Source organism: Squalius cephalus, assembly GCF_949319135.1.
Source record: "Squalius cephalus genome assembly, chromosome: 5".
Lineage (NCBI taxonomy): Eukaryota > Metazoa > Chordata > Actinopteri > Cypriniformes > Leuciscidae > Squalius > Squalius cephalus.
The window spans coordinates 28963310-28982708 of NC_137126.1; the positions used below are offsets into that span (position 1 = coordinate 28963310).

Consider the following 19399-nt stretch of genomic DNA (forward strand, 5'->3'; position numbering starts at 1 on the left):
GTGCAAATAGTACCGTACAGCGTTTATTTTCAATAAGAAGTATTCCTGTGGGGTTTTAATGGCCTTTTTCTGTGTGTGTGTTTTCAGTGTTAGATGTCTATCCAGATGTGTGTCATTGTGAGGGATGGAAGGTGAACTGTAATGGCAAAAACCTTCTCCATGTTCCTGCTGTGTCATCTAATGTAACTGCACTGTAAGTATAACACCAGAAGAGAGCAAGAGACCTTCATCGTTATACATTACAGCCGGCATGACACGGGAGTTGCGATAGTCTTTTCTTTCCTGTTGTAAAAACATAAAGACAGGACTTGAATTTTTCCATCAGGAATTGATTGGATGGTTGTGGTGTGCTATCGCTTTGATCTCATGTGAGTGACAGTTTGTCCTGCCCTTGTACCAGTAAACACATCATCAGAGAAGAGATGTTGTTATTTTGATTAAAGATTATGAGGGCACGGATTTGTAAAAAAAAAAAAAAAAAATCATTTTAATAAATACTGCAATATTTCATTTGATTTCATGGTGACTTGCAGGACTTGTCATGTTTGATGGTTTTAGAGGGGATTTGGGTGCTGGTCAGTCTCGAAGGCAAGCTGACTTACCAAAACCCACTAGGACCAGCAACCCACCTTACGCTGGGAACGAGACACAAATCATTATAGTTGATTTCCAATCAGTTTTCCAAATGTAATTGTTATTTTCCTTCCTTGCTGCCCTCAGAGAGCTGAACAGTAACAGAATTGAATCTCTCTCTCGTGATCTGTTCATCCGCTATAGACACCTGGAGAGACTGTGAGTGACACTTCATCCTTTCATCTCATCTTCTCCTCTCCTAATCCCTCTCTGTTATCTTTTCTAAGCATTTGAAATGTTTGAGTCTCCTTGCCTTGAGCTCAAGTCATGATGATTTATGAATGATGATTAACAACAGCTTTGCAATGATTAATTATTCCTTTTCTCTAAAATACCAAGCAGAGAGCTGTCAGAATATGCTTGTGTGTGTGTGTGTGTATACTTAAAGGGTTCACCCGAAAATGAAAGTTCTATCATTAATTGCTCACTGTAACGTGCTGGAGAAAGCAGGCGAAGGCGAGGATCTATCTGCAGGGTTTTAATGAAATAACACATAGAACAAATAATAAAGAACTCCAGGGATAAAGAAACAAAACCACGAGAATGACCGAACTAGAAGCAACCATACATGTACAACAACTGAAGTAACAAGTGAAACACAATGGCTATAAATACACTGGGGCAAACAAGCTTAACTAGGAAATGAGGAAACAAGATACACCTGGGGAGACTAATCAACATGAAAAACTACATAGGACTACAAGACTTAGCACAAGACAGGAAATGACAAAAGTACACACAAAACAAGTGGAACACATGACAGGAATCATGACACTTACCCTCATGTCTTTCCAAACCTGTAAAACTTTTGTTCATATTCGGAACACAAATGGAGATCTTTTTAATCCAATCTGAGAGCTTTCTGTCCCTCCATTGACAGCCTATGCAACTGACACTTTCAAGGCCCAGAAGTAAAGACTTTAAAGTAATCCATGTGACTGCAGTGATTTAACCTCAATTTTATGAAGCAAAGCGAGTGTTTTGTTTGCGCACTAAACATTCACGCAACGTCTGCTCTCGCATCAACATAACACGCATACGTTGTGGTGCTCTCGTGAATGCGTGTTGGAGATTAATACTTTGTAAATAAAGTGGTTAATATTTGTTTTTGCGCAAACAAAACACTTGCGCCGCTTCAAAAACTGAGGTTAAACCACTGGAATCACTTGGATTATAATTTTATGTCTTTACTAGTTTTCTGGGGCTTGAGAGTGGTAGTTGTGTAGCTGTCAATGGATGGACAGAAAACTCTCAGATTTAATTAAAAAGATCTTAATTTGTGTTCTGAAGATCAACGAAAGTCTTACGGGTTTGGAATGACATGAGGGTGAGTTATTAATGACAGAACTTTCATTTTTGGGTGAACTAGCCCTTTAAGGGTTCAAAATAACACTCCAACTGCAAGTAAAAAAGGTAAAACTTTATTTTACAGTGTACATGTTCTTCTTATAGTAATAACATTAAATTATGCATCATTCCAACACTAAACCAAACCCTATACAAAGTTCATGTTGTGAATAAATATTACACAGTACTTATATGTATAATTACACTGCAACAATAAGACCTTAAAGTAAAGTGTAACAAAAAAATTGGCCAGTTGGACCATTACTTTATAGGGCTCTGCAGCGTTTTACTTAAACTATATGAATTATAATCTGACTTTGATTGATGTTAGCGAAACATTTAAAACATATACTAAAAAAATGATCTGTTCTAACTACTTTTGCCAGAAATTAACCATCAGAATTTGATCTATGATGGCAGAATATTCTGAAAACTGGTTGCATATAATTCCCCATATTAATCACCCAAAACAAATGTATAGGAATAAAATCATCGTATTTCTTCGTATATAAAAATCGTATATAAAACTGCAAATGACAATGGCATACACTTAAATAATCCAAATGTAGTAGTAATAAGGGACAAACTAATGTAAAATACAGTTTCATGGCCAACAATTCACTTGCCATTGACTAATGTGGAAATAAAATAATTTTAGACCCTTGTTATGTTCATGGTTATGTTTGCATGGACATAATGGCACCTTCTTTTTCTGAATCCTCTTACACTTTTTCTTTTGCTGACAAAAAAAAAAAAAAAAAAAAAAAAGTCCCCCTCTCCATTCCCCAAGTGTAGTGGAGGTTTTTAAAGCTCAACTTTCTTTGTAGAGATCAGACAGGATGACATTTGTATTGTCCATCAAAGTTCAACAGTGTAGCACTCAGTGTAGCCAGACAACAATTATTCTCAGACAGACAGAGGCCTTCACAAGACATCTCATCAATTTATAATTATGAATGACAGACATTGCTTAGAAAACTTCATAATAAAGATAACCATCATATGTTCCATCACAGTTTGATGTAAATAAACAAAAACAACTCTTTGAATGGTTTAAATGTTTCTGTTCCCACAGCAACCACAAATGAATTACATATAGTATGTTTTGCTTTTGATCTACCGGTATATGCCGTTTTTTGTCAGTTCATTGATTGTGTAAGCATGAAAGGTTTTTATCTAATAACTGACATGCTATTTGTAGAGAATTATGTGTTTCAGATAAAGGGTTTGTAAGTGTACTGATATGTACGCTACAACTTGAACCTTTGGGGTTGGTTCGATTTTTAAATGTTTCTGAAAGAGGTCTTGTATATGCTCACCAAGGCGTAAATACACCAATAAAACAAATACAGTAAAAAAACAGTATATTGTGGAACTTTTATTACAATTTAAAATAACGGTTTTCTATTTTAAATGTAATTTATTCCTATGGCAAAGCTGAATTTTTAGCATCATTACTCCAGTCTTCAGCGTCACATGATCCTTCAGAAATAATTTTGATATAGTGATTTGGTGCTCAAGAAACGTTTCTTATTATTATACATTTTAAATCAGTTGTTCTACTTAATATTTTTGTGGAAACCTTAATACAGTCTTTGATGAACAGAAAGTTCAAAAGAACATTTTTTGAAATAGAAATCTTTTGTAACATTATAAATGTATTTACTGTCACTTTTGATCAATTTAATGCATCCTGAATAAAAGTATTATTTTGAATACTATTGAATGGTAGTGTACATAATAATGATATTTGTCAGTGGTGTTTGTAAATATAATATAACATCATCATGACTCATGACTCATCCAATTATTATCTCAAAATAAATTCCACAAATCACAGGGGTCTTATATAATCTGAAGGGGTTTATTTGCAGTAAGGACTGGCTGAGTGTACATTATGATTACTTAGCAATTCAATAAATGAATGGAACACAGAAAATTTATTTAAGTAAAACCAATATTTTATTAAGCGAGAAGAACCATAAACCGCAACAGGAATCGTGAAACTAGCATTGCATTGAATTGGTGGCCAGGCACATGGCAATCAATTATAGATTATGCAAATAGTGTAGATACAAACATTTGACTGCAGGATGCCACGATAGTTCTTTTCTTTAGGGGTATAACTTTTTAATGAGGCAAAATATTCAGAGTTCACCTACAGCAATGACTCGAACTGTAAATATTCTCTCTCTCTGCAGACATTTGGAAAGTAACAATATAGAAATGATCTCCAAGAGGGCATTTTCAGGACTGATCTCCTTGCGTAAACTGTGAGTAGTGTGTGAATAAATAGTTTACTTATTGTGTGTGTGACTGTGCACAATCATATCAATGACACATCATGTATACTGTTACATCAATCCTGTACATAACTATCTCTCTATATAATTATGAGCTCCCCATCCATTTTTTCCATTCAGTCAGTCTGAGGCTTTCATCATCCACTCATTCATCCATGAAAAATAAAAAGTAGAAGAAGGATGTTACAATCAGGATGGAGGCTTGATTCAGGCAGAAAAGATCCATGATCAAAGAATGAATTTTAATGCACCCTAATGCTTTATTATTTGTTCAACTATGTTTCAATATACCTGAGCTCTTACTCTAAGTGGCCTGCTTCCATATATACATATCTATTGATCTAATCAACAATATACGAAGAGTAATCAGCCAACTAGATGGAGGAAAGAGATAGAGAAAGGAAGGAAATAACTGACTGGAGGCAGAAGGAACAGCAGTGAGGGTTATACAGCAGATGGCCTTTGTAACGATACAACTTATCAAAACCCTCCTGGGACCCAAGAATAGACTTTTGTCCACTGTAGTGGACATTATATTTGAGTGAATTTCTCTGACATCATACATGTCACATGACACAACCTGGGTGTCCTGTAAAGAGCACATTCAGGACTTTTCAGAGATACCAAATGTTTGGAGGTTTCACCATGAAAACAACTTCTCCTTGGTCTTTAAAAATGTCTGACATTAGTGATCAAATGTAGCATTCTTATGGAAATATGATAATATATTGTAATTATAATTTAAATCGGACTACTTTTCAAATTGTATTTCATAAAACAACATCTCAGGAAAATGTTAAGGGGTTTCAAATAAAAAAAAAAACTTTCTGTTACAGAACAGGGTGTTGATTTCAAACGTGTCCACTGTAGAGGACATCAGGACTTAAATCATGTTTATCAGGCATTTTGTGAGACACAACAAGTGAATATGGAAATAAATTATACATCAATATTCCTATGAAATATTAGATATTATTATGCCAATTAATGCCAATTATTACTCCAATTATTACACTTCTTTTTTCATTAAATGTTGCTCCAAGAACACATTAATGTGCAAATACAGTGTATAGATACATTGCATTGAATGGGAATATTAATTTATGGCCATTTTACCCACATATTGCCTAAAGTAAAATGGTGTATCAATTCATTCCGTTATTTCTTTCATAACATAGTTGAGAATAATCTTTATACAAATTTTGGTTGAAAAAATCCTGAAACCCCAAAATGTATTGGTGATTGAAAAAAAAATCTCATTGTTTTTGCCTATACATATAATTTCATGTCATTTTATTTTTTAAACAACTTAGTCCTGGCGTCCACTACAGAGGACATAGCATAACGTATGAATAAAATATTATTTTTCAAAAATGTTTTTTTACCATTTGTTTATTGTGCTCTAAACAGTGTGATGACATGGAAAAAACTAAATTCACAAAACTTTTTTTTTTTTTTTGGGTCTCAGGAGGTTTTAAACCTCTGACCTCCAGTAATGTGTCCTTCTCTTTTTCTTTGTCTCTCTCTCTCTCTCTCTCTCTCTCTCTCACTCTCTCTCTTTCTCGTTTTTGCAGTTTTTTGACTCAAAATAGGATTGCGTCTCTGAAAGCAGGAATATTTAGTGACCTCAGCAGTCTGGAGTGGCTGTAAGTAGAAAAACACAGACACATACACACTCACATTCAATTAGGAATTGCAATTTCTCTCTCACTTTTTGTCTCATTCTTTTTGTTTATGTCTGTTTCTTAGGCTGTTTCTCCTTCTCTGTTTTGCTGTTTGCTGTTACATTTTTTCAGTCAGGCATAATTGATGGATTGTGTTTGTTCTCTGTGAGAATGAAATGCAAAATCATTTAAATGAATCTCGGCTCTTTCAGGGCTCAAAACCTGCTCTCATTACTAAACAAAGAGCTTCATCATGCTCTCCTTAAAAGACTTGGGGTTTCTGCAAAGGTTATTATTTCAGATGAAGTTCAGATGATTTTTGGGGTCACTCTTTTGAATATATGTGTGTTTGTCTGCATGTGTAGGATTCTGGATGAGAACAGAATGTCATCTCTGCGTCAGAAGTCTTTTGAAGGCCTGAAATCATTATTTTTCCTGTAAGAGTAACTTCTAAGTCACCTTGACAGATATATCAAATACATGAATCAATAGTGTATTGTGCATAGACCTACAAAAGAGGAGGATAAATAGAAATATTATATCTGTTAAATGTTTTTCATTTATTATAAACTGTTTTCTATGTTGAATGTGTTCAGCTCAAGAATGGATGTATGTATTTTGCAGGTCTTTATTAAATAACTCTGTCGAACAGTTTCCTAAAACCTCGATTTGCCTTGAGATGCCCCGTCTGAACTGGTTGTGAGTTACAAATATGACACTTTCATTGCAATACATCTTAAATAAATCCATGAAGCATTTCACAAAAATATGTTTAAAATATGTAATAAATGTGCTGTTTATTAAGATCACAATTAAGATAGAAATGTATTTGGACACTTTCTGGTTGTCAAACATTAGTAGACCATGGTTATAATTATTGTGATGAACTACTCTGCTCAGGTATCTATATGAACTTGAGGGGAACTGACTTTATACATCCACTAAACATCAGTTGGTTAACAATAATATCAAAAAATTGCTTTGAGAAAAGGTCCACTGTCATTTTTCTGTGGACACTCTGCCTGCAATAGCTCAAGGTTTGAAAGATGCTCCTACGTGTTACTCTAATCTCTAATGGTTTCTCTAGTGCTAGGAGGAGTAATGCTATATATCCGGCTTTCTAACTTTGTTAATGCTCAAATGTGGGCGATAAGTGGGTCAGTTAATTGTGGAAGTACGAGCCAATTTTGCAGCTTTGTTTCTGTAAATGATCTTTTTTTTCACTATTCCTCATATTATGACCCCTTTAAGTGTCCAAATATGGGTATGTATATTTTATATATGTATAAAGTGGACCATCGAAATAAAGTGTAACCCAAATATGCTTGGGGACCCCTTTATTTTTTAAACCAAAATCTTGATATTTAATAATTTTGACTTCATTGCTTCACACTTCAGTGATCAGCTGCAGTTGTTTGTCATTGCAGGGAAATGGAGGGTAATAGAATTTCATCTCTCTGGGCATCAAGTTTTAAGAACTGCTCCTCTCTCACCGTCTTGTGAGTATACACACACACACACACACACACACACACACACACACACACACACACACACACACACACAGTAACATTCAATGTAAACTGCAGTGAGTGTTGTGGGATCCAGGGTATTTATATTATAGACTGTTTATTTGTCACAGCTGAGTGTGGGAGACGGAGAGAGAAGTGGGACTCATCTAAAGCTCCTCCTGAGTCTCTCGGCTCGGCTGGAAACACTTACAAATAAACGCAGATTTAGGTTGAAGTGAATAATTTAAGACCTTAGCAGATTAAAGACATCGGGAATGAATAAATTACAATAATTACTCATGTTTTAGATGTACATGTTGATATGCATCACGAATATCTGGTGCTGTTGTGTAAGGCCTTTGATTTGATCTGTCAGTGACATTTGAAGGACACTCCGTCCTGAGAGACAGAGCTCGCTGCATTACGACAGCTTCTCTCTCACTCTTCCACTACAGGCTTCCACTACTTTTTCTATTTTTTAAATGCCTTTTACAGTTTTTTTCAATTGCTAACAAGCATCGGTCAATACTGAAGCCACATTTTCAAAACTCTTCATAAAGTCTGCATTACCAAGATGAATCTTGGCCAAACAGTTAATCTCACCTTCAAAACTCACTCAGACCAACAAAACACTTCATGCATGTCTTAAAATAAACTTGTTCCACCATAACACTGGCAACAATTCTCATTCAGAAAACATGCATTTCATTCTTAACACACTGACCTAAAAAACACTAACAACAGGGAGCATTACATAAATCATGAACTTTTATTTTAAAGTTTGAATGATTTTTTTTTTCACATAAATATTCATTCTATGATAAGAAAAAGATCTTTTAATTTTACTGACTGTAAAACTAATTTTACAGCATAAAGAATGAATGAGAAATGCATCAGCAATTATTTTTTAATATGTTAATTTTAATATGTTAATTTTGCATATGTTAATTTACATAAAAAGTTGAAACAACAAAAACAAAATCCTGAAGCAATAATAATAACAAAACAACAACAAAACCATCAACAACATGTCTAGTATAATGGCATATGTGCAGTATTGGAGACACAGCTGTGTCAGGAGGTCTTTCTGTGTGGAGTTTGTATGTTCTCTCCGTGTTGACGTTGGTTTCCTTGACAATCCATAGACAGGACAGGTGAATTGGACACTGTAAATTTGCCCGTAGATTTGAGTGTGAATATGAATGTGTGTGTCTCATCCTGTGATGGAGAAGCAATCCGTCCAGGGTGTTATCCTGCCTATGACCCGAGACACTGGAAAAGACTCCAGCCTCCCCACAACCCTCTACACATGACAAGCGCTTTGGAAAATGTATGGAATAGTTGGATGGATGGATGGATGGATGGATGGATGGATGGATGGATGGATGGATGGATGGATGTACAGTACTGTGAGGGTTCTAGTCCTCCTTCTCTCTGCCACTCTTCTTTCCCTATGTGTCTTCCTTGTCCATCCATGTTTCCAAAAGATGACTGAAAAAAAAAATGTACTACTGTAATAGAAACAAAAAATAGGACGCCTTGATATGCTTTCAGCTGAAATTCCAATTAGTCGTGTTTGTGATAATTATTATTTAATTTTGTTGTAAATACTCTGCTAAGATTTTATATTTCAAATAATTCCTGCAAAAATGCACAGAGTTTGCCATCATTCTGATTTGAATGTGCTTTTATCAGTTTTGAAAGCAGTGTGTTAGCATTTGAAAAATGTGCTGCAAATATATAGTGTTTTGCAGATGGTGAAGTATGAATGACAAAAATCAAGCGTAGCATCAGTTAGATGCATGGATGCGCAGGGAGTTCTTGCCCAGAACAGAACCATACCGCCAATCCTAACTGTATAATAATTGTCAATTGTATTTGACGAGAGTGGTCCTGACAGAAGTGTTCATGAATTTTGGGAGATGTGGTCATTGAATGCATTTTGTGTGAAAGCAATGAAAAATGATTCACAGTTTGGTCTGCATAGACTTCTGTTTTGCTGAATGTGAGAAGAGTTTTGAAAATGTGGCTTCAGTATTGACCAATGCTTGTTAGCAATTGAAAAAAAACCCGGTAATTATATATCTGGCTGTTTTACCCCAGACACAGATGTTCAATTATAATGAATTAAAATAAAATATGACCTGTTTGCAAACAAAATATTGCTTGTGTCCAATCAAAATGATTTTGTTATTTAACTGTGTGTAATCAGAAATATATAATTCTTTAAAGTAGCTTTAGCAAGACAAAAGAGTTCCCCAAAATAATAAAATTTCCACTACAGAATACGATTTTGTACAGTATATAGACTTACATAATCTGAGAGGTGGTAGAAATTACATGTGTTGGATAAGAAAGTATTACATAAATTACATAATTATCCTTTGATGCATGTACTGTATGCTGGCCTGTCTTTAGTTGACAAATGCTGTGAGTGTGCAACGTGTGTTTTATTATTTTCAAGATTTCAAATTTATTTTCTTTTATAGGTCCACAGGGCTATAAGGAATTATATAATCATTGAAGAAACTGCCATTGACACCATGATGAAAAGGGTTCAGTCATATTCTAGCATCTGAGAGACTGAATTCTCTTTTATACTTTTTGGGATGTTACTGAATCGACTGAAGGGACAGTGTTTGTTGTGATATCTGATCCAATTCATTCACTCTATTCCGTAACTCAGAGCTGTTTCAGTTATCACAAAAGAATACATTTCTTCAAAAATGTAAATATTTCATGTCTTCGATACATCCAGTGCTTTTCAGACCTAATCTGTGACTAATCAGATCCTTGTGGCTTGTGTACTCAAGCATTATAGAACATGTTTGAGATCATTCCTGGAAGCATTAACATGATGATATGAATAGTTCTGAATATGAATAAGTGTGACTCTTGTTAAACTCAGAGATAGAGACAGAGCTGATTTACATATAGATGTAAATCAGCATCATTCTGCGGCACTGAAGGCCTTGGTGAAAAGGGGAATAAGTTTGAGACCGTGTTATTATATGTGTGTCTTTTTCTGGTTTAGAGCGCTGAGGAGAAACCACATCAGCACTATTGAGGAGGGAACATTTGAAGACATGCAAAGATTGATAGACCTGTGAGTATACATGCGCACACTAAGTGAAGGCATTCATTTCAATGTAGTCCCCAGTTCGTTGCTTGTAAAAATGTGTGCGCCAGAGAGAGAAAGAGACCCTATTTGTGAATTTTAAAGGTTAGTTCACCTACAGTACAAATGAAAATTCTGTCCATCGTTCTTGTTTACTCACCCTCATGTCGTTCCAAACCCACATTTCTTTCTTTCTTCCCTGAAAGACACACAAAAACGAGATGTTTACATGACTATCGCCCATACAACAAAAGCATATAGACATGAAAAGCACAAAAGGGCTGAAGTTGGTATACATTCACATATGAGATTTGACGGCCAAGGTCGAGGCTAAGATTTTAAGTCAGTAAGTTTAGTTTTGTTCTGTTTTTCACACTATTGTATGGCTTCGGGAGACTTGGAATATAGTGCACATGTTATGTATATGAAGCACTTTTTTCCTTGATTTTTGGAGCTGGACAGCCCTGGTCAAGTGTTTGTTTTGAATAGAAAAAAGCAGCATGAACATTCTTCATATCTCTGCTGAGATTTGAAGGCAGTGAGAGAGGGATATAGAGAGGGAGAGAAACCTCCTGTGTAAATAACCTCAGCCTGATAAGCACAAGTGTTGGAACAGAGCTTCTATTTGAGGATCTTTTTTTTTTTCCAGTTTTATTTATTCAGTGAATGATTAAGGTGAAAAATGAGCTGCTGAATTTGCTGTGATTTGATTTACAGAGACGTGTCTATGAACCAGATTAAAGACCTGCCTCCATCTCTGTTCCAGAACCTCCAGAACCTCAAACAGCTGTGAGAGCCACGTTCTGCACTTTATTATTTGTGGTGCAAATTGTGTTGTCTAAAAAGCTTAAAAGCTATGCAATATTTTTTTCTTGAGGTACCTCAGTGGAGCAATACCTCAGTGTTATTCACTTGTATTTGTGCTGATCTGCCCAGTGATTTATTTATTTGTTGAAAGCCTCTTTGGATGAAGTGACAGGCCTTATGAATCACATAAGCATATTATGGACTTTATCAATAACTATTTTACTCTTTGTGTGTGTTTGTTATAGAAATATCTCCAACAATCCCCTGGAACGCATATACAGCAATCAATTTGACACTATGGTGAATCTGCAGTCACTGTGAGTAAACAGGAGTAAACACAACATCAGTTACATTATTATATTGATGCTGTGTATTAGGAGAGAGCTTGTATTTATTCATGTTTGCACAGCGTTTGCAGAAATCTACATTATATTTACATGACATTCATGTCCGGTACATGGCTATCTGTCTCAGCATGTGATCGACCTCAGACTGTTAATCAGAGAATAATTAAATATGAATTAGCTCTTTATACTGGTTCTGATTAGGCTGCCAAACACATATCATTTTAATATTATTTGATGGGTTTCATACTACGGGTAAGGCTTAGAAAAATGGGCGGTATTTAAGTTAATTTTTGCCTATGTTATTGGAGAACGTGCTGGCGTTCAGGTCCTGGCATGACACTCAGTGTCTTGGAGTGAAGTAGCTCAGTGTCGTCTTCACACTTCTGCTGTTTTGAGCTCTGTAGACCTGCACCACGTGATTTACAGAAGTAGGACATGTTCCTGGATCAACATCATGTTGTTTCTGGAAATTCATTCCTTTCAGCCAATCATACCCTTACTCAGGAGACAGTTTTATTGCTCAGAAGAGCAAGAGACTCCTTAAAATCCTGAGGCAAAATAAAAATAGAACTAAATGAAACAATTGTTGGCATAAAGTATATTGAGCTGTAAAATAAATTATATCTCTGAAACTTTTGGAAGAGTCTAATTGAGATTGCAAGGATCTAAGCAGAAAAATAGGACATTAAACAAAAGTAAAAGTTGCCATTTGCTCTTGATTACATCTCATTTCTGTCTAGGATATTAAATAAATCTCATTTTAAATCTCGATTTCTTTCAAAGGGTAATAGAAATTGAACTTAATGTGAACCCTAACTATAATCCTTAAATCAGACACCAGCAATTGGTTGATAGGAATGTTGTTCCAGGTTATGAAAGGACATAGATCCAGGAACAGCTTGTTGGCCTCCATTTCTATGCCACAGTTCTACAAGCAGACTCTCTATTTCAATCCCCTGTGAATCCTGCTGACCAAGGTCAGAAACGAACAATTCCAGGCATCGTGGCAAAAAGAAACCGAGAGCAAAAGAAAAATAATTCTAATATTCTTAACCTTTGTTAATGTATCCTATATTGATATTATAATACTGTTTTTTACTAATTTAATATTTAATATTTAAGACTACATTTACATGACAATATTCTAAAAACGGAAAAATGTTTCCTTTGCGTTTTTGCCATACAGACGACAACGTTGTCAAAATGATCCCGTTCACAAGCATCTGAGGAAAACGATTAAAAACACTGCGTTATGCAGCCAGGCCAGTAGTTGGCGATGTCACTTTGTAAAGAAACACTATGCGCCTATAGACTGAACAACATGTAATACGTATGCACATGACGTCACCGTTTTCACAAATTCTGTTTTTGTAGTTTACACGGAGACTATAACGGTATCGTTTTAAAAAACCTGCACTTTGAAACCTGTTTTCAAAAGTTTGCTTTTTCAGACCCCCAAAACACTGTTGTTGTGTAAATGAACGGCCAAAAAGCATAGGTTTTTCTTTTTTAGTTGTCGTGTGTCAGTGTCGTGTAAACGGCCCCTTAGATCTGGTTTATGTACTATTTATGCCTGTCAAGTTTAATATGCGTTTGAAGTATTTGACATACATGGATGGCACTCTCTGTGTTTTTATATGAAAGAAATGCCCTTATAGATGTAAAACTGCCCCTGAAAATCAGTTCCAAATATTGCCCCATGTCATTGTTTTTTCTTTTTTTTTCTTTTTTTTTTTTGTGAAAAATGATGTCTGGTTGTGTGTTACTAACTGGGCAGAGGGGAAAATGATAAAATATATAACATAAAAAGCTAATTATCTTGACTGTAGGCTGATCCTCAGGTCACAGTGAATGTTGTGTAGCAGTCCACACATTTAGTTGAGATGTTTAGTGAGATTCATGTCTAGAACTGCATTATTCACCAGCCTCTGTGTCTGGTCATGTATCTGCATTCATTGATATTTTTCATTATGTATTTATTCAGCTGCCTTTATAGGTCTACAGTTCTCTACTTCTGGCTTTGAAAATGTACTTGTGAAGGTAAAATCTGCATCTGTCTGTTCTGTGTGCAGGAGTATGGAAGAGGTGGAGATTCCCAACATCAGCATCAGGATGTTCCGGCCCCTAACTAACCTCACTCACATGTGAGAACAAAAGCATACTTTTTATGCCATCTTATTTTTTTATTTTATATATACAGTGCTATGCATAAGTTTAGACACCCATGCTAAAGTTGACTAAAAAGAGGAATAAAAATTCATCTTTTGGAAATTAAACTTAAAATTAAACTGAAAAATTAGGAAAAATCCAACCTTTAAGGACACCAATTTTCTTTGTGACTGGCTAACTGAAATAAAACCATGCCAATCTCTAGGTTTGGTGAAGGCTATGTGATGATGTGGGGCTATTTTAATTCCAAAGGCCAAGGGAACTTTATCAGGATGCATAGTATCCTGGATCCATGAAGTAACTGGCCTTTAAAAATAAAAATCTGCCTGCCTCTATGGGAATTTAACATAGGGGTGTCCAAACTTATGCACCCTGTATTTTAAGGAAGAACATTTGTTTATTTACGATACATTATTCATTCACAAAGAAAATTGGTGTCCTTAAAGGTTGGATTTTTCCTAATTTTTTTAATTAAGGCATTAAGTTTAATTTCCAAAAGATGATTTTTTATTCCTCTTTTTAGTCAACTTTAGCATGGGTGTCTAAACTTATGCATAGCACTGTATATATATATATATATATATATATTAGTGCTGTCAATCGATTAAAAATTTTAACTAGATTAATCACACATTTTTTCTGTGATTAATCGCAATAAAAAAAGAAATGTTTTTGTACGTTTTTAATATATTTTATAATGTAATAATTTCACAGTTAATCAAATTAATGTAGAAACAACATAAAGACAGTATATTTTAAATAATTGTTTAATGGCATCTTTTTATGAATGAAGGCCAGTATTACTGATATTAATACAGCTACTGATTTTTTTTTTTTCACATTTATTAGGCTTCAAAAATATAACAGTTTTTAATTTAAGTGAACTTAAAACAATGCTAACATAAACCCATAATAAATGTCATATTTATTCGTGCCCTTCCTGTCTTAACAGTTAGGAAATATACAGAAATTTAATAAAGTTATCAAAGTTATATGCAGTCTGCACTGCATAAACTATAAATTAAATAGTTAATCCTTATTAAAGGAGAACTCCGGTCAATTTTAACATTGAGCTCATTTTTTTGTACATTTGGAGTGCTGTCAATACAGAGAACAACGACAAAAATCGGTGTTGCCTACACCGAGTTATTCTATTTTTAAAATTTGCACCCTGTTGACTTCAATGGGGCAAGTACTAAACCTGCTTTTAGCCTCTTAACATCCTTGATGTGTCATTACAAGTGCACAGAAAATGTGAGTGATTCCTTCTGAGTGAACACGAGTGGATCTGACTGCAGTAGATGTGAAAGAAATGTATAAAAATGATGTAATTTAAGCCAGCGCAAATACCTTTGTTTACATCCTGTTTTCGGGTGAAGTCCAAAGTAGTCGATTGCCGAGTTCACGCGCATAGGTTTAGTACCTATGATCACGCGCGTGAACTCGGCAATCGACTACTTTGGACTTCACCCGAAAACAGGATGTAAACAAAGGTATTTGCGCTGGCTTAAATAACATCATTTTTATACATTTCTTTCACATCTACTGCAATCAGATCCACTCGTGTTCACTCAGAAGGAATCACTCACATTTTCTGTGCACTTGTAATGACACATCAAGGATGTTAAGAGGCTAAAAGCAGGTTTAGTACTTGCCCTATTGAAGTCAACAGGGTGCAAATTTTAAAAATAGAATAACTCGGTGTAGGCAACACCGATTTTTGTCGTTGTTCTCTGTATTGACAGCACTCCAAATGTACAAAAAAATGAGCTCAATGTTAAAATTGACCGGAGTTCTCCTTTAAAGCTACAAAAGTTATTTAGTCAACAGCAGTGAGTCATTTTCTCTGTTCCCTTTGTTCTTTAACTTACTGACAGGAAGCTTTATTGGCTGCTGTCCCTTTAAGAGCAGACACACACACACACACACACACACACACGCGGATCTCACCGTTTATATACTGTCTATGGATCTCACACGCGCCTCATTCTCTCGCAACTCTTTGTTCATTTTAGACTTTATATAAATCATTTAAGACTGCTCTTATGAGGATAATCGACAAAACGGACATTTTGGGATTGTTATTGTTATTGTTAGTTCAAGCGCGAAAGAGAACTGGATTCTGGCGCCCTGTCTATGTATGTGTGTGTGTGTGTGTGTGTGTGTCACATAAGGACATTCACAGACAGCGCATTCTCTTTTGTCTTGCCGCGCTTGAAATGTTTAAAAGAATTTAAATGAATAAGAGCGTGATCATATAATGTAAAGCTAGCCAACGGATGGCAGAAAAGACGGATGCTGCGTTAATTGCGTTAAATATTTTAACACGTTAAACCAGACAAAAATTAATCGCATGCGTTAACGCGTTAACGTTGACAGCACTAATATATATATATATATATATATACACGCTCACCTAAAGGACTATTAGGAACACCATACTAATACTGTGTTTGACCCCCTTTCGCCTTCAGAACTGCCTTAATTCTACGTGGCATTGATTCAACAAGGTGCTGAAAGCATTCTTTAGAAATGTTGGCCCATATTGATAGGATAGCATCTTGCAGTTGATGGAGATTTGTGGGATGCACATCCAGGGAACGAAGCTCCCGTTCCACCACATCCCAAAGATGCTCTATTGGGTTGAGATCTGGTGACTGTGGGGGCCATTTTAGTACAGTGAACTCATTGTCATGTTCAAGAAACCAATTTGAAATGATTCGAGCTTTGTGACATGGTGCATTATCCTGCTGGAAGTAGCCATCAGAGGATGGGTACATGGTGGTCATAAAGAGATGGACATGTTTAGAAACAATGCTCAGGTAGGCCGTGGCATTTAAACGATGCCCAATTGGCACTAAGGGGCCTAAAGTGTGCCAAGAAAACATCCCCCACACCATTACACCACCACCACCAGCCTGCACAGTGGTAACAAGGCATGATGGATCCATGTTCTCATTCTGTTTACGCCAAATTCTGACTCTACCATCTGAATGTCTCAACAGAAATCGAGACTCATCAGACCAGGCAACATTTTTCCAGTCTTCAACTGTCCAATTTTGGTGAGCTCGTGCAAATTGTAGCCTCTTTTTCCTATTTGTAGTGGAGATGAGTGGTACCCGGTGGGGTCTTCTGCTGTTGTAGCCCATCCGCCTCAAGGTTGTGCGTGTTGTGGCTTCACAAATGCTTTGCTGCATACCTCGGTTGTAACGAGTGGTTATTTCAGTCAAAGTTGCTCTTCTATCAGCTTGAATCAGTCTGCCCATTCTCCTCTGACCTCTAGCATCAACAAGGCATTTTCGCCCACAGGACTGCCGCATACTGGATGTTTTTCCCTTTTCACACCATTCTTTGTAAACCCTAGAAATGGTTGTGCGTGAAAATCCCAGTAACTGAGCAGATTGTGAAATACTCAGACCGGCCCGTCTGGCACCAACAACCATGCCACGCTCAAAATTGCTTAAATCACCTTTCTTTCCCATTCTGACATTCAGTTTGGAGTTCAGGAGATTGTCTTGACCAGGACCACACCCCTAAATGCATTGAAGCAACTGCCATGTGATTGGTTGATTAGATAATTGCATTAATGAGAAATTGAACAGGTGTTCCTAATAATCCTTTAGGTGAGTGTATATAATATATATATAGTTACATTATATATTATTTAAACAATATTTTGTTGCACTTGTGTGCCCTCTGTGGAGAGTTATCAGTATGTTCCAGACATTCAGATTTGCACTCAAATTCCTTATACACCCTAGTCTCTCATGAGTCAAAACAAACACCATGAAAACCTCCATTAAGCCAGTAGGTCACACAGCACGCCCTCTGAGTGAGATAGAGGGCGAGAGTGCAAAGAGAGGTCTTTACTCTTGAATGTAGGCTGGGTAGTAGCTGTCAGACGAAGGGTGAATGATTACTGCATTTGAAAAGTCAAACCTGCCGGTAAATACAGCTCCACTTGAACTCTTGATTTTTCACAGGAGGCAAGATGACCTTGCCTCTCTCTGCTTGTGAAATATCTTTAACTTTTCTTCCATCAGATTTAATATCGCCAGAACAGATCCCCTCCGGAGAAATGAAAATGAAATAAAAAAAGCAGTAGAGAGTAGGCCTTCAGAGATATTTTAAAAATGGAATGCCATCATTTCTTTGAGGAATGAGTCCCCTCCACACCAGCACCGAACAAAAGAGCCGCCGCGTGCCAAGAGGTGTTGTTCTGAAGTGAGTGCTGAACCTCACGCTGAACCTCTCTGCACTTTGATGTGGAGATGAGGTTTTCGGGATTGTTACTTTGCAGATAATCAGCCGTTCTAAAAATTTACTTTTGATCTGAGACATGCCCACTCTAGCAGACTGTGACAGTAATAGAAGGTTAGCTCTGCATTTTACAAACCTGTTGATGTGTTTGGTGAAGTATAAATGTGAACAGAACTGCTTGTGTGTGTGTGTGTGTGTGCTGTAGTGAAACACACATGATTAAAGAACAGACAGAGGAACAGCTCAGGCTGGAGTGTTTGATTGTGCAGCAGGGAAAAGGTGTTCATTTAGGGTGTAAGCGTTAAGTATTTATTTGAAAACGTTCAAGAACATTGCGTTTTCTTAATGGATGCTGACATCATTTACTCATCTTTGTGTCATTCTAAATGATTTTCTGGTTGCACTTTATTTTACATTACGTGTACTTAAACTTAACCCATGTAACCTTATCAGTAATTTAAGTTTAAGTTTAGGGGTAGGTTCAGGGTTTAGTACCTAGTTATTACCCACTTAGTGTCATTACTACAATAAGTACATAGTATGGGGAACAGGACTGTAAAATAAAGTGCTACCGAATATCCTGACTATTCTTTTCCATAAAATTAAAGTGAATGATTCTTAAACTTGAAGTGGTTCATATGACTTCAGTTCACTGAAGCCATATGAAAGCTTTGTGTAACACTGAAATTTAAGTATTGAAAAGAGTCATGAGAGAAATAACAATGTTCAATTTGTAAACAATTAGTTTATATATATATATATATTGAATATTGCCTCAATGTTGTCTCAGAATTGCATAAGCAATTCCATTAATGTTTTTAATATCTTTTTTATATGATCATTAATGAAGTATGCAGTTATGTGTAAAACAAATGTGCTTTTCTGTTCTCTTTTTCTGTCATTTATGTGTTGGATAATTTCAGTTATTTTAAGCGTTTTGAATTCTGTGGATATTCTCCCAACGTGCGGAGCTGCAAACCAAACACAGATGGAATCTCGTCCTTTGAGAATCTGCTTGCAAACATCATCCTGCGCGTGTTTGTCTGGGTTGTCGCCTTCATCATTTGCTTCGGAAATATCTTCGTCATCTGTCTGCGGTCCTGCATTGCTTCAGAGAATCAACATCACACCATGGCCATCAAATCCCTCTGCTGTAAGTCCATTATACATCAAACATGAGCGTGACAAAACCAATATGCAGGATTCTACTCAACCCCAGTGAAGCTCAAGTGATCAATCA

General features: G+C 36.0%; 1 protein-coding gene across 1 annotated transcript in view; it reads left to right on the forward strand.

The window, feature by feature from the left end:
* The window catches only part of rxfp2l (relaxin family peptide receptor 2, like), a 51998-nt gene that overhangs the window by 26313 nt on the left and 6286 nt on the right, over positions 1–19399 (forward strand). The window contains exons 4-15 of the mRNA XM_079871682.1: positions 88–193; positions 721–792; positions 4182–4253; positions 5858–5929; positions 6313–6384; positions 6572–6646; positions 7375–7446; positions 10493–10564; positions 11294–11365; positions 11629–11700; positions 13803–13874; positions 19083–19312. Of these exons, the coding sequence (XP_079727808.1) occupies positions 88–193; positions 721–792; positions 4182–4253; positions 5858–5929; positions 6313–6384; positions 6572–6646; positions 7375–7446; positions 10493–10564; positions 11294–11365; positions 11629–11700; positions 13803–13874; positions 19083–19312 (1059 nt within the window). The remainder of the gene's footprint in view (positions 1–87; positions 194–720; positions 793–4181; positions 4254–5857; positions 5930–6312; positions 6385–6571; positions 6647–7374; positions 7447–10492; positions 10565–11293; positions 11366–11628; positions 11701–13802; positions 13875–19082; positions 19313–19399) is intronic.